The sequence below is a fragment of the Phodopus roborovskii genome, unplaced genomic scaffold (assembly GCF_943737965.1).
Source record: "Phodopus roborovskii unplaced genomic scaffold, PHOROB, whole genome shotgun sequence".
NCBI classification, from domain to species: Eukaryota; Metazoa; Chordata; class Mammalia; order Rodentia; family Cricetidae; genus Phodopus; species Phodopus roborovskii.
Genome location: NW_026125489.1, coordinates 5,145,360 through 5,166,886, shown reverse-complemented (window position 1 = coordinate 5,166,886; position 21,527 = coordinate 5,145,360). Strand labels below are relative to the sequence as shown.

The window sequence follows — 21,527 nt, the reverse complement described above, 5'->3', positions numbered from 1 at the left end:
GACCCTGCCTCGAAAAACCAGAGAACCAACTTGTCAATCAATACACTGCAAAACAAAAGCAAGTGAATACTTTGTATGGGTGATGTGTGTCAGCTACGAAGGAGAGCTGGGGAGAAAGCAGAGAGTAAGACCATTCTTCACGGGGACTGGGGAGGCGGTCAGAGGGGAACAGCATCGGCTCTTCTTCCAGAGGATCTGAGTTCAATTCCCAGCGCCCACATGGTGGCTCACAGCCCTCTTCTGGTGTGCAGGAAAGCATGCACACAGAACACTGTAAACATAATAAATACATAAATCTTTAAAAAAAAACAAAGAAACCCAACGACAAAAGGAAATTCTTCACTGGTAGCTTTTAGGCTTCTCATTTCAAAGTAGTTTTATTTAATTTTTTTTTAACTCAAAATTTTTTAACTCAAAAAAAAATTTTTTTTTTTAGGTTGTTTGAACAGGGTTTCTCTGTGTAGCCTTGGCTGTCCTGAAACTTTTGCTGTCCTGAAACTTTCTCTGTAGACCAAGTCCAGACAATTACCTGCTTCTGGCTCACAGTGCTGGATTAAAGGAATGCACCACAGCGTTCGCCTCTGTGAAATATAAACCAGTTCACAACAGGGACACTCACATTTCCTGTATCATGAATAACACATTAGGGCACAAGAAGATGATGCTACAAAAAACTGACGGCTTTCTTTTAAGGACGTACTTTAACTATTAGTAAAATTTTCACTGATTATTGGAGTCATATGGAAAACAATTACCTGCCAAAATTTCGGTGTTTCTTGCAGCTATTGTTTTAACTTTTATTATTCCAGATTCAGCAGCCTGTAGGAACAAAAATAATTATAAAATAAAGCTTATTGTAAACATGAATTGTGGTGGGAAAATAAGCACAAAGTTAAAAGCACACATAGACACTCTCACACTCTCATCTTCATTCTCAAAACAGGAGAAGTCCAGTATTGGCACAAAACAGCAAAACTCAATCGTCTGGGTTACTGACATACAAACTGCGCTTTACCTGATGCCCCTCTGCCGACACCTGAACACTGTACACATTTCCGTACTCAGACAATAAAATAAACACAAGTCACTGAGAAGAACACAACTCTTCTCTTCGCTTGCACCTCCCCTCTCTCCACCTCAAACTGCAAAGCCCCAAAATCAAGTACTGGCTTGGACTAATAGGGGCTAATCCTATTTTTTTTTTTTTTCGCCTTTCTATATTTTAAAGATTGATTTCATTTTATTTATATGTGTGTGTTTCTAGGGAACCACAGAGGCCAGAAGGAAACACTTGGAGCTAGAGTTACGCTTGTGAGACACCTAATGTGTGTGCTGTAATCTAAACTCAGGTCATAAGCGGACATGAACATCTCTCACTTTCATACACACACACACACACACACACACACACACACACACACACACACGGGGAATCACCAAAAAAGACTATTTGCTGTTTTAGATATTAATATTAGACCTACTTGATCATTCTCTACTTTTTATAACTAAATTATTATCCAACAAAGTACTTGGAATTATTATCCTCATTGATAACATGTATTGCTAGAAATTTTTACTAAAAATGTTTATTTGCAAAACAAGGTGCCCTGACTCCAACTACTGTAGTCTTACTTCATGCCACACTAACCCTAGCATAGCCTACTTAACCCACAGACTCCTGTAGTAAATGCAGTCTTCAGAGGTGTCTCCGTCTCCTCACACAGGCGTACACGTATGGGAAGTGTCTCCCAGTGGGTGTGGTGGCTAACCCTACCCTCACTAAGCTGGAAGGCTGAGGAAGGAAAAATGCCAGTTCTGAGCCAGGGAGGCAGATTAGGCTATACGTGAAAACAAAACAACAACAACAAAAGTAGTACTGGAGAAATGGGTGAGCAGTTAGAAGCCGTGGTTATTCAGCAGAGCCACCTGTAACTCCAGTCCCAGGAGATAACTGGGAGTGTTCCACCGTTCATGCCACTATGTACGCTTCTTTAGTCCACTATAAGCCCTTAGATTACCAATGCTAGCCACGCCTCCTTTAAATACACAGCTACACAGTAATGGTTTCTAGATGAAAAGTTAACGTAGCATAAAAATTGAAACTCACTCAAAAGGTAGGAAAGAGGAGGGAATTTACTGCCCCACTAAAAGAAACCGTAAGAATTCTGACCCCAGATTCACAAGGCTACTAGGTCAAGTTTATTTCTCTGTCACTCTTGTCTCGGTTCTGTTACATGACACGCTCACCCTCAGGCTGTCTCCAATCTTAGCAACAAAAATAACTGCAGCTATTCAACACCTCAGAATTCCTGACACTATCTAGAGAGAGGGCAGCGTTCTTTCAGTAGATTTTGACGTAGAAGCCCCCGAGCCCCTTTTAACCACGAGTGTGCATTAGCATTACGTGTGAGTTGTGAAGCAGAGGGGAGGGATGGGATTTATCTTTAAAAGTGCAGCGTGTGAATGCTTAACACTTACAGAGGTCAGAAGAGGGTGCTGGGAGCCCTGGAACTGGAATTATGCTGGGAAGCAAACCTCAGCAAGACAAACAAGTGCTCTAAACCACTGAGCCATTTCTCCACCCCAAAGTGGAGAGAGATCAAACTAAATTAGGCAAACCAAAGCACTCGGGAGATAGGGATCAATCAGTTCATCTAGATCCAGAAGGTTCTGTGTGGAGAATGTAGACTACTGATGAAGGACGACAGACAATGTACACTACAGAAGGGATCAGCATGCCAGTTACTAGAACTACTGCAGATAAATCTTTTTAAGGTTTATAAATCAGGCATGGTGGCACAAGTCTACAGTCCCAACAGAAGGGGATGGAAGCAGGAGGATCAGGAGTTCGAGACCAGCTTTGCCTAAATAATAAATTCAAGGCCAGTCTGGGATACATGAGATGATTTTAAAAACCTAAAACAAACAAGTGGCTTTAAATGTTGCTTCCTATCATAAAAGCACATGTTTTTGCTTTTTAACAAATACATCTTTTGTAACTCAGGAAAAAAAAATCTAAAATTAGAACAAAATTTCAAAATTCCAAATTATTTGTAGAACACAGCACTGAAATGAAAATTAAGAAAAAATATGAAGTTTAACTTACTGACAACTTAGCTGACACAATGTATTCACGAGACTCAGGCGAAGTATGGGTATGCCCTGAAGACTTTGTCCCTGTCAGGTCAATGCTAAGACCCAAAGTCAAATCCACACTTAGGATTACTGAAAAGATACAGAATATCCCCTAAAGGGATGTGCTCATAAAAGAATCACTGCACTGAAACCAATAAAATACTCTTCCAAGGCATCCAACTATTCTACAACTATGGTTCCAAAACGACACTGACATGATTCCAAGCCTACGGTTTCTAAGAAATAAACTTTAGTATGTAAATGGAAGTGTGGAGTGCAGGGTGCATGTACACTGCAGAAACATCCTTGTGGATGCCTTTCTCCTTCACATCCTGAAACTTTACAGTCCGATAAAGGATCTACTCAGCACATCCTCCCCGCTCCTCAGATCTATGCCACACTGGCCAGAAAGACAGTAAGATGAAATCCTTCAGGATTTATTTATCAAAGAGGTAACACATAAGAGCTAAGCTTAAGTTTTAACAGAAAGCAGAGGGAAAGCACCCTAGACAGATAACCCTGTGAGGCAGCCTGGCAGAGCTTTCACCCACCATTCACCCACCAGCCAGCTCCCATGGCACACAGTTAAGTGTTTACAGATTAAACTCATGAATGAATGCATAAATGAGGAATGAAATCAGAAAATCACCTGTGAATCTAGTTCACTTAAATGATAACTGGGTTGGGAAGTATTTGGGGTGGGATTAACACAAGACAGAATTCTACTTGGGGGTGGGGGTGAGAGGAGGAGTCAGTCTCACAGCAGTAAGGTGACCTCAGAACCCTCAGCACAAACGGTGGAGGCAAGGGCACCTCTGAAGACTTTGTTTATTTAGGCAGCGAGATCACTGCCATTATAATTAAAGTGGGTAAGGATGCAGAAGCCAGACGGGAGAGTTAGGGTATAAAAACGCTATCCTAAGAAACTTAACAGTCACATGATAGCAACCAAGAGTTTCTGAGTGAGTGCTAAGTGTTTACTTACGTCTGATCCGGGAGATATTCTGGTAAAGGTGTTACACGGGCTGACTGATGGAAACACAGATCTAAACTCAAACCAAACCCGAGTGCATGACACAGATAAAGCCACTGGCATTGTGCTAAGGCCAAAAGCAAGGGAACTAGGCGGTATACAGGGAAGACTGTGAGGAAAGGTTGGAAGATGTCCCAGGACACACTCACATATGAAGACTCAGACAGGGGACCCAGGAAAGCGTGCTACAAAAACCCCAAGGAGAAAGCGTCACGGGGAAAGATGGGTCAGCGGCAGTGAGAAATGCTGTGGACAGGTAAAGAGAAGGGCGGCATTGTAGGACCTGTCATGTGTCATGGGGAGAGGACGTAGACTTGGGGACAGAGGCGGTCACACCCAGACCCTGCACACCCCAGCTTTACTGCCTTTTCCAGCCCCCAGCCCCCATATGTAAAATAAGCACTGATTTATTCTCTTTCTTTGAGACGTGTTTGGTATGTAGCCCAGGCCGGCCTGAAACTGAGACCTGCTGGCCCCTGCCTCCCATCTTCTGAGATGGAGTGCTGTTATACAGCTCAGTCTGGTGTTGAACTTGAGACCCTCCTGCCTCAGTCCTCTATGAAGGTTAGATTCTAGGCGTGCTTAACTATAAAATATTTACAGCGGTTCGCTAAAAGATGCAAAGGTCCCTACACTGTTGTAAAGGCTATATTTTATTTAACCAGGTTAACTTCTTGAAAATTAAGGGTAGTGTTTCTTTTGTTTTTTTTTTTTTTTTTTTTTGCCATGTTTTGTGCCAAAGAGACTAACAAATTGCTCTAGACTTTAACTATTAGCACAATCTACTTTTACTTGGTTAAAATTAAGTGCTGTCATAGAAGAGAGAAACAGGACTGGGGATGATTTTAAGTCATGGACAGCATCTTTTATTTCTGTGTCATCAAAGCACAGTGCCATGAACAGAACAACGCAAACAAATACTTAAGTACTTATCTATGTCCTTATGGGTTTCAATGTACAAAACATGAATTTATTGTTATACGTATGAGAGAAACAACACCGCCCCGGGGAAAAAACAGTGCACTAAGAATACTAGCCCAAAACAGCCAAGCACGGCTAGATTACCAGCGTCCACTCTTCACTGTGAAATGGTCCTGAAAATGAAATCTAAATCCACCCAGAGAGCCGAGAACGCCAGCCTCAGATCCCAAATAAAAGAGCAAACAGAAAATCCTCCTGCGGCAATACAAGGCACTCTGTCACCAGGTCTTTAGCAGTCACCAACTGACACAGAACAAAAACTGCAAAGGCAAACTCCGCCACAGGGAACCTCTCATTTAGACACAAACCTTCGCCAAGGTGCTGATGAATAACAGAGCGGGAAAGTGCACAGCCTGGAAACATGACTTGTAATTTATGCTATACCAATTCTGTGCTAGTAAAAAGAGAGACGTCTGAAAGATGGCTCCTTGGGAAGGTGCTCATCACCAGGTCTGACAATCCGAGTCTGCCTCTCGTGCATCTCATGTGTGCCGAAGAGGGCCCTCCCACCAAGCCCCCTGAGTTAAAGTTAGAGTTTTGAGTCCACATGGGAATCAAACCCAGCCCTCTGCAACAACAGCAGTGCTCTAAACCACTGAGCCATTGGTCCAGCCCCAATTAAGAATCGTTCATTGAGCGAATCCTCATGGAACACGAACCATACACAGGACCATCTATCAGAGACAAGCACAAGATGCCTGCCATCACTGCAAAAGCTAGGAGCAATCACTAGGGAGCTATCTGGCCAGTGATTAAGTAAAAACGTATGTGCTTCAGTGAAAGCGCCAGGATTAGGAATGGAGTGAGTTCTAGAACTTTTTGTAAGCTACCTATTGGAGCTTTCAGTGCTTTTTGTTTGTTTGTTTCCCAATACAAATACCATAGTAGGTAGCAATTAAGTTCTCAGGTTAACCCAGAGGCCTACAGCACACAGGAATCACAGACAGGTTTCTCCACCCCACCCCCCCTCCTGAAACAGGGTTTCTCTGTGTAGCCCTGGCTGTCCTAGAACTCACTCTATAGACCAGGCTGGCCTCAAACTCAGAGATTTGCTTGCCTCTGCCTCCCGAGTGCTGGGATTAAAAGCGAGCGCCATCACTGCCAGGTAAGTTACAGTTCTTAATATTGCTGAAATTATAGTAGAATTTGATGTTTTCAAAACAAGAATGTTATCTTTACAAAAGAGCCCCCTCTCTCTCTTTCTCTCTCTCTCTTTTGTGTGAGTGTGAGAGAGAGAGTGTGTGTGTGTGTGAGAGAGAGAGAGAGTGTGTGTGTGTGTGTGTGTGTGTGTGTGAGAGAGAGAGATTATGTGTGATGTCTCAACAGGATCTCACTCCATAGCCCTAGGCCGGCCTCAAACTCATGCCTATCTTCCTGCCTCACCCTCCTGGGTGCTGGAATTACAGGTATGACCCATAATACCTGGTAAAGCACCCTAATTCTTTAAAATTGCTTGCTATAACTTTCAACAGACAGATGACATAGAAGAAACAAAGAAAATAAACACCAAAGCAAATTATTGGTTATCCAAACTAAAACACCGTATCTCAAAGTGAGCCATCTGGTCTCTACTCTGGGTAGTAGCTCATTAAAGAAATTAGAATGCATTGAAGACAGGTTCTGCAATGCACTCAGAGAAAACTTAAAGATTCCCTAGAAGTCTAAATTATAAACTTTACTAGTCAAGTTCTAATTATAAAACTTTTTACAATAAGGATATAGTTTTACATGGAGAGACACAAACTCATTTGGTGATTTTTAATAGAAAATAGAATGTAAAGTTGCAGGTGTACTAAGCTACATTCACTAGGAATGAAAAAAACCACTTTTACAGGAATCACTGAACTACATTATTTCGTATTTTTAATTTTTTTGACTTATTCATTTCTGTCTTATGTATATGATTTGCCTATATGGCATGTTTGTGCACCAGGTGTGTGCATGGTGTCTTCAGGGGCCAGAAGAGGGAGCTGGAAACCTTGAAGCTGGAATTACAGATGGTTGTGAGCTACCATGTCAGTGCTGGGAATTGAACCTGGGGCCTCTGGAACAGCAACCAATGCTCAGCCACCTGAACTACCATTATTTCAAAAACGTGAAAGGTCATATTTTTAAAGTAATTCAACAAAAATGAAAGCCTTAAGAGAAAAAAAAAGTCAGGGATGAGTTAGTGATTGAATTAAAATTCTCAGTTCAGTATTTGGAAGTTTTTATTAGCATATATGAAAGCTGAGTTTCTTCTTAATGACACTGTTTTCCCTTGAGGATTGTCCATTATCATCACCGTTTTGGTTTTCTGAGACAGGATCTCTTTATGTGGCCCTGGCTGCCCTGGTGTCCTCTCTCTTAACTCACAGAGATATGCTTGCCTCTGAGCGCTGGGAATAAAAGTTTGGCCACCACACCTGGCCTCCTGTAATCTTATAAAATCACATTCCATCCCTATTCCTCAGCAGAAAGGAACAAACGAGACCCAAGCCATGCTCAGGTGCATTCGTTTACAACCCAAGCCAAAGCTCTCCGCTAGAATACTGCCTTGAAGATAGTTACTGCAGGCCTTGACCGTCCGTGGTAAATTAGGGGCTCTAGTTTATTGAGACTATGATATTGCGAGCTAAGCTAACAACCCAGAAGGAAGTGTTTCCCAGTGAGTGATACACAGACACACATCCATACATTACGTACACGTACGTGCGGGGGTGGAGTGGGGGGGGGAGGTACAGATCCCGCTACAGCGGTGGTTTCTAACATTTGGGAGCAATACACCTGACTCAATTCACCGAACCGGCTCACTTCCAGGAACTTGGCTCCGAAACACACACAGGACGGGGGGAGAGGAGAGAAGACGCCTCTACCTTAGAACCCTCAAACCTGGCCGGCGGATCGGGAAAAACAGACAGACAGACAGACAGACAGACACACAGAAAGGAGGCGCAGGCCCCGGGGGAACGGAGCGGCGGCGCCAGGGCGGCCGCCCGAGGCTTACCTCCTTGACAGGTGGGAACTTCTTCTTGCACTCCAGCGACAGGGCCCGCAGGTCGCTCTGCATATTCTCCAGCAGCTTCTTCACAGCCTCGGGGCTGTTGGTGCCGGACATGGTTCCCGGCCCCGACCCCCGCCCCGCCGGGTCCTAGCCGATCCCGATCGGGGAACGGCACCACCAAGCGGGCACCGTCGGTCTCCGCGGCCTGGGCGAGCCGCCGCCCCCGCCGCCCCGCTCCGTGCCGCCCCCGCGAGGCTCCGCCGGCGCCGCCTCGGCCGCCCACCAGCCGGCAGGTCCCTCCCGCTACCGCCGGGCCCGGCCGCGGCGGGCGTCACCGGCCGAGCGAGCCAGAAGCTTCAGCGATGCCGGCCCGGGGCGCCCAGACTCGCCGACGCCATTAGCCGAGTCGCCCACAATTCCGAGCGCGGCCCCCGACACGTCAGCCGCACTTCCGGGCTCCGGGCCCCGCCCCCGCCCGGGCCAATCAGCAGGACGCGAGGCGCTGGAGGGGCGGGGCCGAGCGAGGAGCCCCGCCCAGCTCCCTCCCGCTGGGCGGCCCGGACCCCGCCCCCGGCGTCCACGCAGGTGGCTCGCGCGGCTGCGCAGGCGCAGCGCGCTTCCTTTCCCTGGCTGACAACCAGGAGAGCAGGGAGCTGGGGCTTGCTCCTCCTCGGGCGGTCTCTCACCCGGCGTTTGCGTTCCGTTCTCTTCTGCTGTCACTGCTGCCTCGTTTTGAATGCATTTGTCTTGCCCCTCGCTTCTGCTCTTTGGACGCCCCCGATTTATAACACAAATCAACATCTTGCCTTTTCCCTAGGAGATGTACAAAGCGCCTTCGGAGCAGTCCCTTGTTTTGCTGATCTGTTAGGAGACAAGCCCCCCGGTTGTTTTTCCTCGCCGACCCCTTTCAAGCAAGCTGGACTTGCCCTTTTATGTGTCTATTTTGCTTTGTTTCTGTTGCCCCCCACCCCCAACGTCTTGACCACCTACAGTGATGCCCGGTGCATGATAAAGAATCGAGGCACAAGCAATGAACCAATCTGTTAGGTCAAAATGCCAAATAAATGTAAGGCAAAAGCTAACGTGCGCCTTTTCAGAGCTCGGGTTTTTTTTCACCCAAGACATTTCTCTGTTGCAAAGTAAGCAAGGAGCAAAAATAACTTCGGGTGGTTGTTCTGATGAGCTAAGTGAAGCTGGGAAAGAAGGAAGTTGTGTCTCTGTTAAGGGCTCTCTAACACAGACTGGTCAGGAATTCTTGGTTGTGAGTCACTGGAATGTTGCCGGTTCAGAACCAATTTATCTTGGTTATCTTTGGCGCTTGTAATCGCCATTTGTTCTCATCAGTTGTTTGACCTAACACCCTTGTGACTATCAAGTAAAATCTTTTTTGGAATGTGCCACCAGGTCCCTAACATCCAACAACCCAAATGATCACTAGCAGGCAGTATCTGGAGCCCATAACAGAATCTTTTGTTTTGTGTAACCCACTTACCTAATGTTTCAACCTCTGGATCGAGACCCTTTTGGGCGAGTGGGGAAGGGAATAACCCTTTCATAGGGGTCACCCGAGACCATCAGAAGATAGATATTTAATTACAATTCATAATAATACCAAAATTACAATTATGAAGGAGCAACAAAAATATTTTTCTGGTTGGGGGTCACCACAACATAAGGAACTGTGTTAAAGGAGCGCATCATTAGGAAGGTTGAGAGCCGCCGCACTAGATTCTACCACCTACAACTAGAGTTAGTATATGTCCTCATTATTTTCCCTTTTGTGACACATTTAAGCTTTTTGTGAAGATACTTTTTGTCCTGAAACCTTTTGAAACAAAACATTAATAGTTCTGGTTTCAAAATCTAAGTGTATGAGACTACAAATAAGATCACCTACATACCAAAGTAAACTCCATTCTTTGGAATTAGGGACCTTAATTTTTTTGCCTAATATGTTTCCAAATAGGTGAGGAATTTCACTGAATTTTCTGGCTATACTTTCTAAGCATATTAAGTTTTGTTTTGTTTTTTGTTTTATTATTTATTTATTTGGGTTTTTTTGAGACATGGTTTCTCTGTATTGCTTTGGAGCCTGTCCTGGAACTAGCTCTGTAGACCAGGCTGGCCTCGAACTCACAGAGGTCTGTCTGCCTGTCTCTGCCTCCTGAGTGCTGGGATTAAAGGCGTGGGCCACCAACATCTGGCTGAGCTTTTCTTCATAGGCTCACAATCAGTATTTTCGAAGGCAAACAAGATACTGTAAGTTAGGACATGGAAAGCACCCTTTAAGTCATAAATAAGGAAATTTCCTCTGAAGCTGCTGGTGGTGGTGCATGCCTTTAATCCCAGCACTCAGGAGGCAGAGGCAGGTGGATCTCTCTGAGGCCATAGTGGTCTACAGAGTGAGTTCCAGGACAGGCTCTCCAAAGTCAAGAAAAACATTACTCTGAAACCTATGTTACACATGTATAGGGACTTGGGATTACTGGATGGAAGGAATCACTGTTGAATTTTCTAGAGAATCCTGGGAATAGCAAGTCTTGAAAATTCTTTGCCATTTGGTGTTTTGGTATAGTGATGTGACTATCTGAACATAAAAATCCTCATCGTCTAACTTCCGTTTAGCAAAAACAAATATAAGGGCAGAATTGTATTATAATAATTTGAAATCCATTCAAGACAATTTTTGTTCATCTTCTAGTCTCTGTTTGTGTCAAGTTACATCTCAGGGAAATTTAGCTTTCTCTGTTTTTTAATATATACAGATTTACTTCCTGTATTTTGTCTGTGTGCGTGTCTTCCCTGCTTGTATATGTGTGTGTTCCGTGTCTGAAGAGAGCATCAGGTTCCCTGGAACTGGAATTGTGGATGACTATGTGCCTCCATGTGGATGCTGGGAAAGTGAGCCCAGGTTATCTGCAAGAGCAACAAGCGCTCCTAACTTGATCCATCTCTCCTGCCAGCTTTCTTGCCCTAAAACTGCCTGCCTTAAAGTGGCCTCAGTTAAGTAAAATGCAACCTAAAAGTGAGCTCTCAGGAACAAGTGTCTGATTGGCCATTGCTTTGCATTGCCCTGTTGTCCGTTTTATGTCTGAATGAGTAATTGAAAGAAAGGAAGATTATTAACCTGGGCAGGCTGCCACACACCTTTCTCATTCCAGCAGCCAGGAAGTAAAGACAGGCAGATGTCTAGGAGTTTGAGGCCAGCCTGGTCTCCACAGTGAACTTCAGGACAACCAAGGCCACATAATGAGACCCTGTTTAAAAAACAAAACATAAAGGCGAAAGAAGCAGAACCCCTGGGGTACTAAATATTCGTTGAAAAGAAAAGGTTTTGTGTGTGGGAGCTCTGTGGGTGGTGCATGCTTGCATGTGCACATGTGCAGATAAATATGTGGCTCCGTGAGCATGTGGGTGGAGACCATAGGGGGGTATTCAGTGTCCCACTCTGTCCTTCTTCACATTATTCCCTTATCGAGAGCCTCTCAATGAGCCTGGAGCTTGTCATGTTGCCTAAGCTGTGTGGCCAACTGGCTCCTGAGATATTGTCTCCCTCTCCCTGCAACCTGGGATTACAGGCACAGCAGCCAAGCCTGGCTTTTTAAAAGTAGATGCTTGGATTCAGACTCACACCCTCATGCTTCCTGTGGAAGCACCATTACCCACTGAGGCGTCTCTCCACACCCTTCTCCATGTAATTTTGAGTTCCCAGTTCTGACCTAGACTTCAGTATCCTGTCACACACACACACACACACACACACACACTGCTCCACATTGCTGACTTCCTTATTCCCCGGGCAAGACACTCCCTGCCTACCTGACCTCCCTGACCTCATCCTGGCATGGGGTGATCCTTTTGCCCAGGTGGACAGGTTCCTCCAGGTCCCAGAGCTGTGAGCACACAGCCCCTGGTGCACTTCCTAGCAGTGATTTCTAAAGGCACAGCGACATAATAATGCACCTCAGCTGGGGTTTAGCCTCTCCTGAAGCGGGAATCCGTGGCTATTTAGTGACAGCTGTTATTGGGTTTAAGGTAGGAGGGCAAGAGCACCATCTCTGCAGGGAATTTCTCAGAGGGTGCCGTGAATTTCTTGTTTGTCACAAACAGGGATAACTGCAGAGGACAAATATTCCAAGGAATGATTTGGCCTCATGACCAGAGAGGGGGAACTCTCCTTTTATTTTTTATTTCAGGAGCATGCACACACAGAAACATATGTCTGTGACTGGAGTTCTGTCTCCCACTAAGTGTATGTGTAAGAAATATCAAAGAAACAAATTAAATTTTTCAGAGGCCCCCTTCCTCCAAACACTGTCTAATTACAAAAATCCTAAAATTGTGACCAAAGTCAGAATTTAAGCAAGGGTACAGTTTGAGGCAGTCACTTTGCAAAAACAGTTTCTAGAAAAGATGTGGCTAGCTTCTTTATATGTGAGCCTGGGTGATTCACAAAAGGCAGGCAGTCATTAAAAGGAATAGGGAGACCCAATGGGAAAGTTTTAGTATCCACAGGAAGAAGACAGGAGTATTTATTTGCTAGGCAAATCGTTGATCTTACCAATGTATTGCCTTAGCGTGTATTCACCTCAACAGAGTCTTGGGCAGCTATGTTGCCAATAAGAGAGTCACTCAGGACAGGAGTTGATTGGTACATGTGATGATGTCTTCTTAGATAAGCCAGCTTTACTTAACCTGACCCAGAAACAGGGTAGGGCACTGTCCTAGTTAGGTTTCTATTGCAGCGATAAAACACCGTGACTAAAAGTAATTTGGCAAGGAAAGGATATATGTCAGTTTACATCACAGTCCATTATGAAGGGGAGTCAGAGCAGGATCTCCAGGCAAGGTCCTGGAGGCAGGAGCTGATGCAGAGGCCATGGAGGGTGCCGCTTGCTGGCTCGCTACGCACGGCTTGCTCAGCCTGCCTGAACCCTCCCACGCCAAGCATTGATGAAGAAAATGCCCCACACGCATGCTGCTGTTACTCATCCGAGATAACTAAAGCCAGTGAGTGCAAGGCGCTTCCCTGATGAAACCCCTTCTTCATCAGCAACACCACTTGGTGGTTCTCTTGCACAGAAAACAAAGGACAGAGAGTCAAGCCGGATGGGAGACTCAGGCAGCGTGCAGGGACCGTTGGGAGATGAGGGGTGGCAGTCACACAGTGCTTCGGTGTCACCAGAGAGAGGTGACACTCCAGCAGCAGACACTGCAACTCACCGATGACAGCTGTGCAGCCTGGGAGTTCCTTTCAGGGATCTCTCCACTCGGAGATGTCCCTGCTGCCGCCACACCCAGCTTTTGTCATGTATTTCCAAGCCACAATCGGAAATTAGAATCAGCGTTCTATATTCAACCAGGAATGTCTGTCGATTCAGCAATCATAGAAACTTTTAGGAAGTTAACCTAAAGACATGCTAGCAAGACTCCAAAGGCATATTTGTACATTTATATAAACGCACATGTGTCATAAATATCGTATATGTGTGCATTTTACACGTGTGTGTGTGTGTGTGTGTGTGTGCAGGATGACAGACACACTGAACTATGACACTATGATGAGGGTGAATTCGTCACTGAAATGGGGATCAGATGGTGTGGGTAGCTATGTGGGTGCTGGGAACTGAGCCCCAGTCCCCTGGAAGAGCAACCAGTGCTCTTAGCCACTGAACAGTCTCTCTCCAGCGCGTGATGCTTACTTTTATGGGAGAACAGACAACACACAACGTGAGCAAATTGAATACACAACTGGGCCTGTCAGCTAGCCATAAATGCTAAGAGCAAATCAGCAGGATAGGAGCTGGGAAACCACCCCGGAAAGACCCTCCCTGGCTGTGCATCTAACAAAGTAAAGTAATCTATGGGGAGCGGGGGGGGGGGGGGGGGGGAGGATAGACTGGATAAGCCGCAATATAGTAGAGTGTTATATGTTATACTGCCCACCCACTAAGGGCCATGCTCTCACATTTAGTGGGCACATACAGTAATGGTAAGTGAGAAATCTATGCAGTATGGTATTTTCTATTTTATACGAAAGAAAACGAAACAAACCAACCAACAAACAAACAAACAAAAAACAACAAAAGGAACAACCACAAGGAAGGTTGTTTGAACCGTGACCGTAACCCCTCCCCCACACAGCCTAACTAGAGGAAGGTGCCATCCAGTCACGTTCAGACTATGGGAGACACAAAGTCCTCCTGTGCTATTGCTGGCTCATCACATTTGCATCCAGGTCTACTTAGCAGGAAAACAGGAAATGGGAAAGAAGGGAACACCCCCTTCTAAAAAGGAGTTTGCAATTCTTGTCAGCCAGAGCCGTCAAGGGTCATGTGACCAGCGAAGGCTGTAACGTTAGATCAGGGCCATGGAGAAGGTTGCTCTCTCTGCCACACACTGCCATCCCCACCCCCGACCAGATCAGTAAGTAGGAAAACACTGGCACTGGCTGCCCAATGGGGAAAAGGGGGGGCTGTTCCTAGGTATGGTGGGGGAGGCATCTGGAAGGGTCCAGACTGAACTGGGCCCAGAGACAGGCAGAGAGAGAGAGAGGAAGCAAAGAGAGGGACCAGGAGACTAAGAGACCAAGACATAGATATAGCCAGAATGGCTGGGTTATACAGGGTAGAGCAGCTTGGGGAATAGTCCCAGCACAGTCCCCGGGCTGGAGAGCTTAGGGTAGGGGGCAGGTATGCCAGTCTCCCTGTATCAGGGTGGTCTGGAACTTGCCAAGCAGATCAGGCTAGCTTTGGACCCTGCTGTCTCCAGACTACTGGCACACTGGACAAGATAAACAACTTCTCTACAAAGACCCGAGCTGGGCGTTGCTGGGGCAACGCACAGACTTGGTGGACATCGCTGAATGGAGGAAGCAGGGGCTCAGAGAACAGGGTGATGTTACTGGATTAGCCGGTCCCTGTCGTCCCGGACACTTCTGATCTTGTCCGCAGTCCCGAAAAGGAGCAGCTTCCTGGCTAGCCCAGCCCACCTTTATCCAGTCGAGAATATCTGATGACCACAAAACAACAACAAATGGACAAACAAACATTTCTTTTTAGCGTTTTAGTTTCTTACAGATCTGAGGCAAGGTGGGGCCCTCCATGGGTGACATCGGCATCGACAGGAATTTATTGCAGTTTCCCAGTTTTAACGGGCAATACTGAGTAGGTCCTTTTATTCAGTTTTCTTTGCTCCAACAGCACAGTTAAGAATGTGAAGATCCTACAGTAATCATGTCACAGTCCTTTCCTCTGTCTACTCTAATTTTATTTTTTTTACATAATTCTTTATTGACCCTTTGGCATTTTCACACCATGCACCCCAATTGGGCTCACCTCCCAGTACCTCCTCCATACCTGCCCCCCACCCATGCAGCATGCCCCCCCCAATTAATTAGGAACAAAACAAAAACAAAAGTCCCACCTCGGTCCTCCATCCCTCTGTGCACTCTTTCAGTAATTCTGTAATTGTAGAGTGTAAAGGTTTCTATAGCTGAACAGTACTGCCCCCTACTGGTTAGAGCTGATGACAACCAGATAATGAGACAAACGTTTTATAGCAAGACTTCTCGACTTAAACAAACAAACAAACGAACAAACAAAAAGCTACATCTCCCGGTAGCCCCACTAGTCAATTTCTTCTGTATTTTCTTCAGGAGGCAGTTGAGGAGGGAGATAGACAAAACAGACAAACAGGACGCCTTGCATTTCTGCCTTCTCCTCTCTTCAGCTTGTTCCTTGCAGCTTAAGTGTTGACGCATCTCATTATACGGAAAGAACGGAAGGGCAGGACTTCTACATTTCAAATAGAACCAGCCTAAAATAGTGTCCTGGCCTCCAGGAGATGTTTCTTAAGCCACCGGAAGGCAGGCCGACAGAGACAGCTGTGGAGGGACTCCGAGGAAGCCGAAAGAAAGGAGAAGCTTAACTTCCCACTCCACTGGGGAGATGAGGTACAGGCAGAGTAAGTAGCACCCAGGTTCATACAAGCTGGCATTGTCTTAAGGACTTTACAGACTGGACTGGCTGGTTTTATGTCAACTGGACACAAGCTAGAGTCATCAGAGAGGAAGGAGCCTCCGATGAGGGAATGCCTCCATGAGATCCAGCTGTAAGGCGTTTTCTCAATCAGTGATCACTGGGGGAGGGCCCAGTCCATGATGAGGAGTGGTTATATCCCTAGGCTATTGGACCTGAATTCTATAAAAAAGCAGACTAAACAAGCCAAGAGAAGCAAGCCAGTGAGCAGCACTTTCCATGGCCTCTGCATCAGCTCCTGCCTCCAGGATCCTGCCCTGTGTGAGTTCCTGCCCTGGCTTCCCTCAATAATGAACATCAGGGTTGAAGCGTGAGCCACATAAACCCTTCCCTCCCCAAATTAATGAGCTTTTTTATCATGATGTTTCATCGAAGCAGTAGAAACCCTAAGCACATATTTATAAAAATTCTTACCTTAATTTTTATTTTGTGTTTTGCCAGCATATCCAATGCCCACAGAAGCTAGAAGAGAGTATCGGATGCCCTGGGAGTGGAGTTCCAGATGATTGTGAGCCGCTGTGTGTGTGCTGGGACTTGAACCGAGGTCCTCTATTAGAGCACCCAGTGCTCTCAACTGCTGAGTCATGTCTCCTGCCTCTCGTCACAGCCAGTCCTATCTACAAGGTTGCACGTCTTTTCTACAAGACAAGATTGAAGCTGGGAGAGATTCAGTCAAATTCCCCCAACGTTAAAACCTGACTGTTGGGGCTGGGAGTTGACCCGAGAGTTCGGCTCCACAGTTGTGAGCACGCTCTCTTTCCACAGGCTGTAAAGACAGAGGGACAGGAAAGGGGAGATAAATTGTAGCAGAAGCATTGGAGAAGTTTTTCCACGCAAGCTGGAGCTTTAATTCGTCAGAGATGATGTCACTACAGCAGAGACTCGACTTCACCCTCTTGCTTCCCACACTCAGGCAAAAGATATGGCGGAGATAAAGCATACATGGGGTGGTTTACAGAGACGGCCTTAGCACCTTGTTCTTACAGCTTAACAACCCATTCTCTGTCTATATGCTATTGTTGTACTATACAATATTCAGAAATACCACGGACTGAAACCGATATTCCGAGATCTGCAGGGCATACGTCTCGTGACTCATCCCAGTGTGAAAGCACAGACGCAATCTTCCCTTCATTTCCCCTTCAACATAAAAACTTCCCAAACCTCTAGACTCCCTGAAGACTCTGCTAGGAAGCAGTGGTTTTGAAAGCACAGTGACCTTTGCTTAAACTCAAAAGTTACAGATCATCTTGAAGGATTCTAATGAGCAGAATCAGCCAGCATTAGAGATGTCTACAGATACTTGAAAATATAGATATATTTATTATGTACACAGGGTTCTACAGGCATATGTGCCTACAAGCCAAAGAGGGCACCAGATCTCATTACAGATGTTTGTGAGCCATCATGTGGTTGCTGGGATTGAACTCAGGGCCTCTGGAAGAACAGTCAGTGCTCTTAACCTCTGAGGCAGCTCTCCAGCCTCAAAGACCTTTTTTTTTTTTTTTTTTTATTGAAAAGAGATGTTTTTTTTCTCACACAATATACCCTGATTTTGATCCCTTCTTACTCTCTCTACTCCGCCCAGTCCTTCTTCCCCTCCCCTCCCATTCAGATCCCCCCATTTTGTCTCTCATTAGAAGATGAGCAGGCTTCTCAAGACCAATTATATAAATAATAAGGATAAACAGAAGCTAACATCAGAATGGAAAAAACAAAGCAGAAGGAAAACAGCCCAGGAGGAGGCATGAGAAGTAGAGAGCCAATCATTCCTATACTCGGGAAATAAACACTGTACTGGAACCCTTAAGAGTAATTCCTTTCCCCAGTGAGGCTCTCTTAGGGGAAATTAACGTTTCACTGCAAGTGGTTAAGTTTCTCTGACATAGCTGGGCAAGGCACTGACCTATGAGCATAGCAGAATGTCATGAGGAATCTTTTTATTGCTACTTTTTTGTTTGTTTAGAATAGTAGTGTAGCGTGAATTATATATATATATATATATATATATATATATATATATATATATATATATAAACCAAGAGACGGATATTGGGGTTCAAGCTGAAGATCAGAGACGCAAAGCATCCAGCCTCTAGCTCTTGCCTCTACCTCAGACCGAAATGGGTGACCCTGTCTCCACGACTCCTCAGAGGGCAACCCAGACTGCACTGCTGTCTCCACCAAGCCTCAGACTGCAATCTGGAGCTCCTGTCTCCTCCCGTCTTATATTCCTCTCTCTGCCAGCCATATCATTCCTGTCTCCACCTCCTCAGTGCTGGGATTAAAGGTGTGTGACCCCAAGTGCTGAGATCACCTTTGTGTGAGCTGTTTCTCTTTACACTGGATCAATTTTATGTAGCTCGGTGTGGCCTTGAACTAACAGAGATCTGCCTGCCTCTATCTCCTGAGTCCCGCAATTAAGGTGTGTGCCACCACTGCCTGGCTTCTGTGACTAGTTAGTGTGGTTGCTGGGATGAAAGGTGTTCATCACCACTGCCTGGCTCTATGGCTGTGGTTAGCTTTGCATTTTGATCCCCAGTGGCTTTATTCAATCATAAACGATTCATCACTACCTAGTAGCATTATTTATGATCACAGAGAGAAAGGAGCAATAACGATTACAATAACATGGGCCTGGGGGAGGGTTTGTTGACATCAGTTATGGGCAAAGCTCAAGCATGTGACACAGGGAAAAATGTCTGGGGGGAGATTGCTTCACGGAGGGTGGTAATTAGCCTGGAGGTGCTAGGCTGGAAACCGTTCTGAACCTGCCAAGCACATTGTAAAAAGATCTGAAACAATCGGTTTCCAAGTCATTTAACCTCATCCCAGAACAAAGCTTGAGGACATATATAGAAATACAGAAAAATATCCATCACTCAATGGGCTAAAAATTCACAAGTCTGGCATCCAATAAAGACTGAATATTTATCAGACATAAACAGTTGCAGAGAACACGATCCAAAGTGGGAGAATGTTCACACTATTAAAACTGACTCTGAACTGATAGGGACATTACAATTAGCAGGAAAAAGACATTAAAATCATAAATCCATATCTTAAAAAACCCAAGATTAGAGATGTAGGGGATATGAGAGGTACACAAGGGTAAGAAGATTTAAAAATGCAGAATATGAGATTAACACTGGTTGGAAAGCAGAGAAAGGATTTGTGAGCTTTAGCATAGTGCCTGGTGCCATAGAAATGACTCAAGAGGAAACAGGAAAGCATGCCCAGTGAACTGCGAGCCAGCCAGCCTCTGGGATGTGTGTAAGTGGGCTCCTGCACAAAGAAAAGAAGGATGTGGGTAAATGTAAGAAATAAAGACTGAAACTTTTCTAAACTTCATGAAGTTGATGATAAACCATGGAAAACACAGGAAACCTAACTAAAGCCACATCAAAGTAGACGTGCTCAGTGGTTCAAAGCCAACACAACACAGTATTACTCCCTTTTCTGTGTCTGTGAGGAACCTTCAGGACGATGTGTAGCAGAGATAACGAAAGAATATATTTTTGCATTATACCAGCTTTTGGTGGAAGTCAGCTTTGAGTGAAAAAGCATTTGAGTATGTCACCATGAAGTATGATGTCTTCTGTAGGGTTTTCACAGGTATCCTCTTATCTGATTGGGGAAAATACTACTTTTCTTGGTTCACTGAGCGTTTTATCACTAAAGGACTGATGTTGACCATATTCTTTCTATTGTGTGTAATGCCTTTTGTAAATAAGGAAATGTAAAACAAAACAAAAACAAACAAAAAACACCTGTTTTAAAAAAAGGAACTATCCTAATCTTTTCAACAGTCACTTTATTTTTCAGAAGTAAAACTTGGCTTAACTTTTGCCCAGATATGTATTCACAATTCCTGTAGTTTCCACTGTTCCATGGCAATAAACTTTCCAAATGGAAATTCTCCTGGCATTTCCCTTACATTCCTGAGCCACAGGGGAATAATGGAGAAATTCTGATTTTAATTTTGAAGCTATCTTCTTGCATATAAAACTCTGTTTTCCTGCCTATCCAACCACTTAACGTTTTAGAACCTCGAATGCCACTCATTTTCTTGTGACCCTCCTCATTTGTCAGCTGTCACATGGCTTGCTAATATTGAAACTGTCCCCTGCCCCATGTCTGTTTCCAAGCCTTCTTTTTCATGGTGCAGATTTTGTTTTAATTATCATGTCTGTTCTTTTCTTTCTGTTTGTTTTGTTTGGGGCCTGATGGTTTTCTCTATCAGTTGATTTCTTCTAAGAAATTAAACTTTTAAAATTTATTTATTATTTTATCAAGGTCAACCTTGTCTACAGAGTGAGTTCCAGGACGGCCAGGGCTGTTACATAAACTCTGTCTTGAAAAACAAAACCATCAAAAAGCAGGAAAGACTTCATCTATATTTCCTTAAATAGATTTTGGTGTTCCTTTCTCTCTTCCTGTTTGGTTCTGTCTCACAGGTCTTCAAGGTCATATCCCATTCAGAAAAAAAGAAAAGTTGGTTATGGTCATGACTCCTTGCAATCAGGCACTCAGGTTCGTCGGATGTGTACTGAGAGTTTGTGTCCATCCTGGGCTGCACAGAAACTCCAAGAGCCATCTCAGCTAATGGGGATTCCTCATTGTTAAAAACAAAACAAAGGATGGGGTTGTAGTTCAGTAGTTTTATCTCCAAAGCCATAAGAACAAAATCATTGTTATGTTCAGTTTGGAATATGTGATTTTTTTTGTGTGTGTGTGTGGTGTGTGTACATGCAGAGACCACAGGTTGATGTTGGCTGTCTTCCTTAATTGCTATCCACTTTAGAGACAAGTCCCCAACCTGGAAAATACTGGGTTGACCAGATGGCCAGCAATTCCCAGGGTTCCTCTGGTCTCTGCTTCCCCATTGAATTCAGGTCTTCATCCTTCCAAACATATTACCATGTGATCCATTTCCCCATTCCTCTGGATACTTGAGTTTTAAAGTAATTCTTTTTCTTACTATTGATCCCACCAGTACATTTCTTTTGACTCCAGCTATTCTATTTTTTAGCTTTGCTGTTTTGGTTCATATCCTTCCTGAATTCTGTTTTACTCATTTTTCCTTTGGATTATTTTAATGTTTTTTTTTTAATTTTAAAGTCTTTCTTGTTAGATGTTAGCATTTGTTTCCTACTGATCATAAATGATCATGATTTTCTAGTATCTTTCTACTAGTTTTTATAACCCTTTTTATTAAAATAGAATTGTATCACTTTCCTCCCTTTCCCACCAAGCCCCTCCCAACTACTTTCCCCTGAACCCCTCTCATGGCCCCCCTCAAAGTGATAGATTTGATTATTGTTACAAAATTATGCATATATTTAAGTTGGTGGGG

General features: G+C 44.7%; 1 protein-coding gene across 2 annotated transcripts in view; it reads right to left on the bottom strand.

Moving 5' to 3' along the window:
• Mon2 (MON2 homolog, regulator of endosome-to-Golgi trafficking) overlaps positions 1-8,259 on the bottom strand; it is a 61,761-nt gene extending 53,502 nt beyond the window's left edge. For both annotated transcript variants that reach the window (XM_051176159.1, XM_051176160.1), the window contains exons 1-2: positions 8,136-8,259; positions 756-819 (exon numbers count right to left, since the gene is read on the bottom strand). In XM_051176159.1, coding sequence (XP_051032116.1) covers positions 756-819; positions 8,136-8,246 — 175 coding nt within the window. In that variant the 5' untranslated portion in view covers positions 8,247-8,259. The remainder of the gene's footprint in view (positions 1-755; positions 820-8,135) is intronic.
• Positions 8,260-21,527: the final 13,268 nt, after the last annotated feature.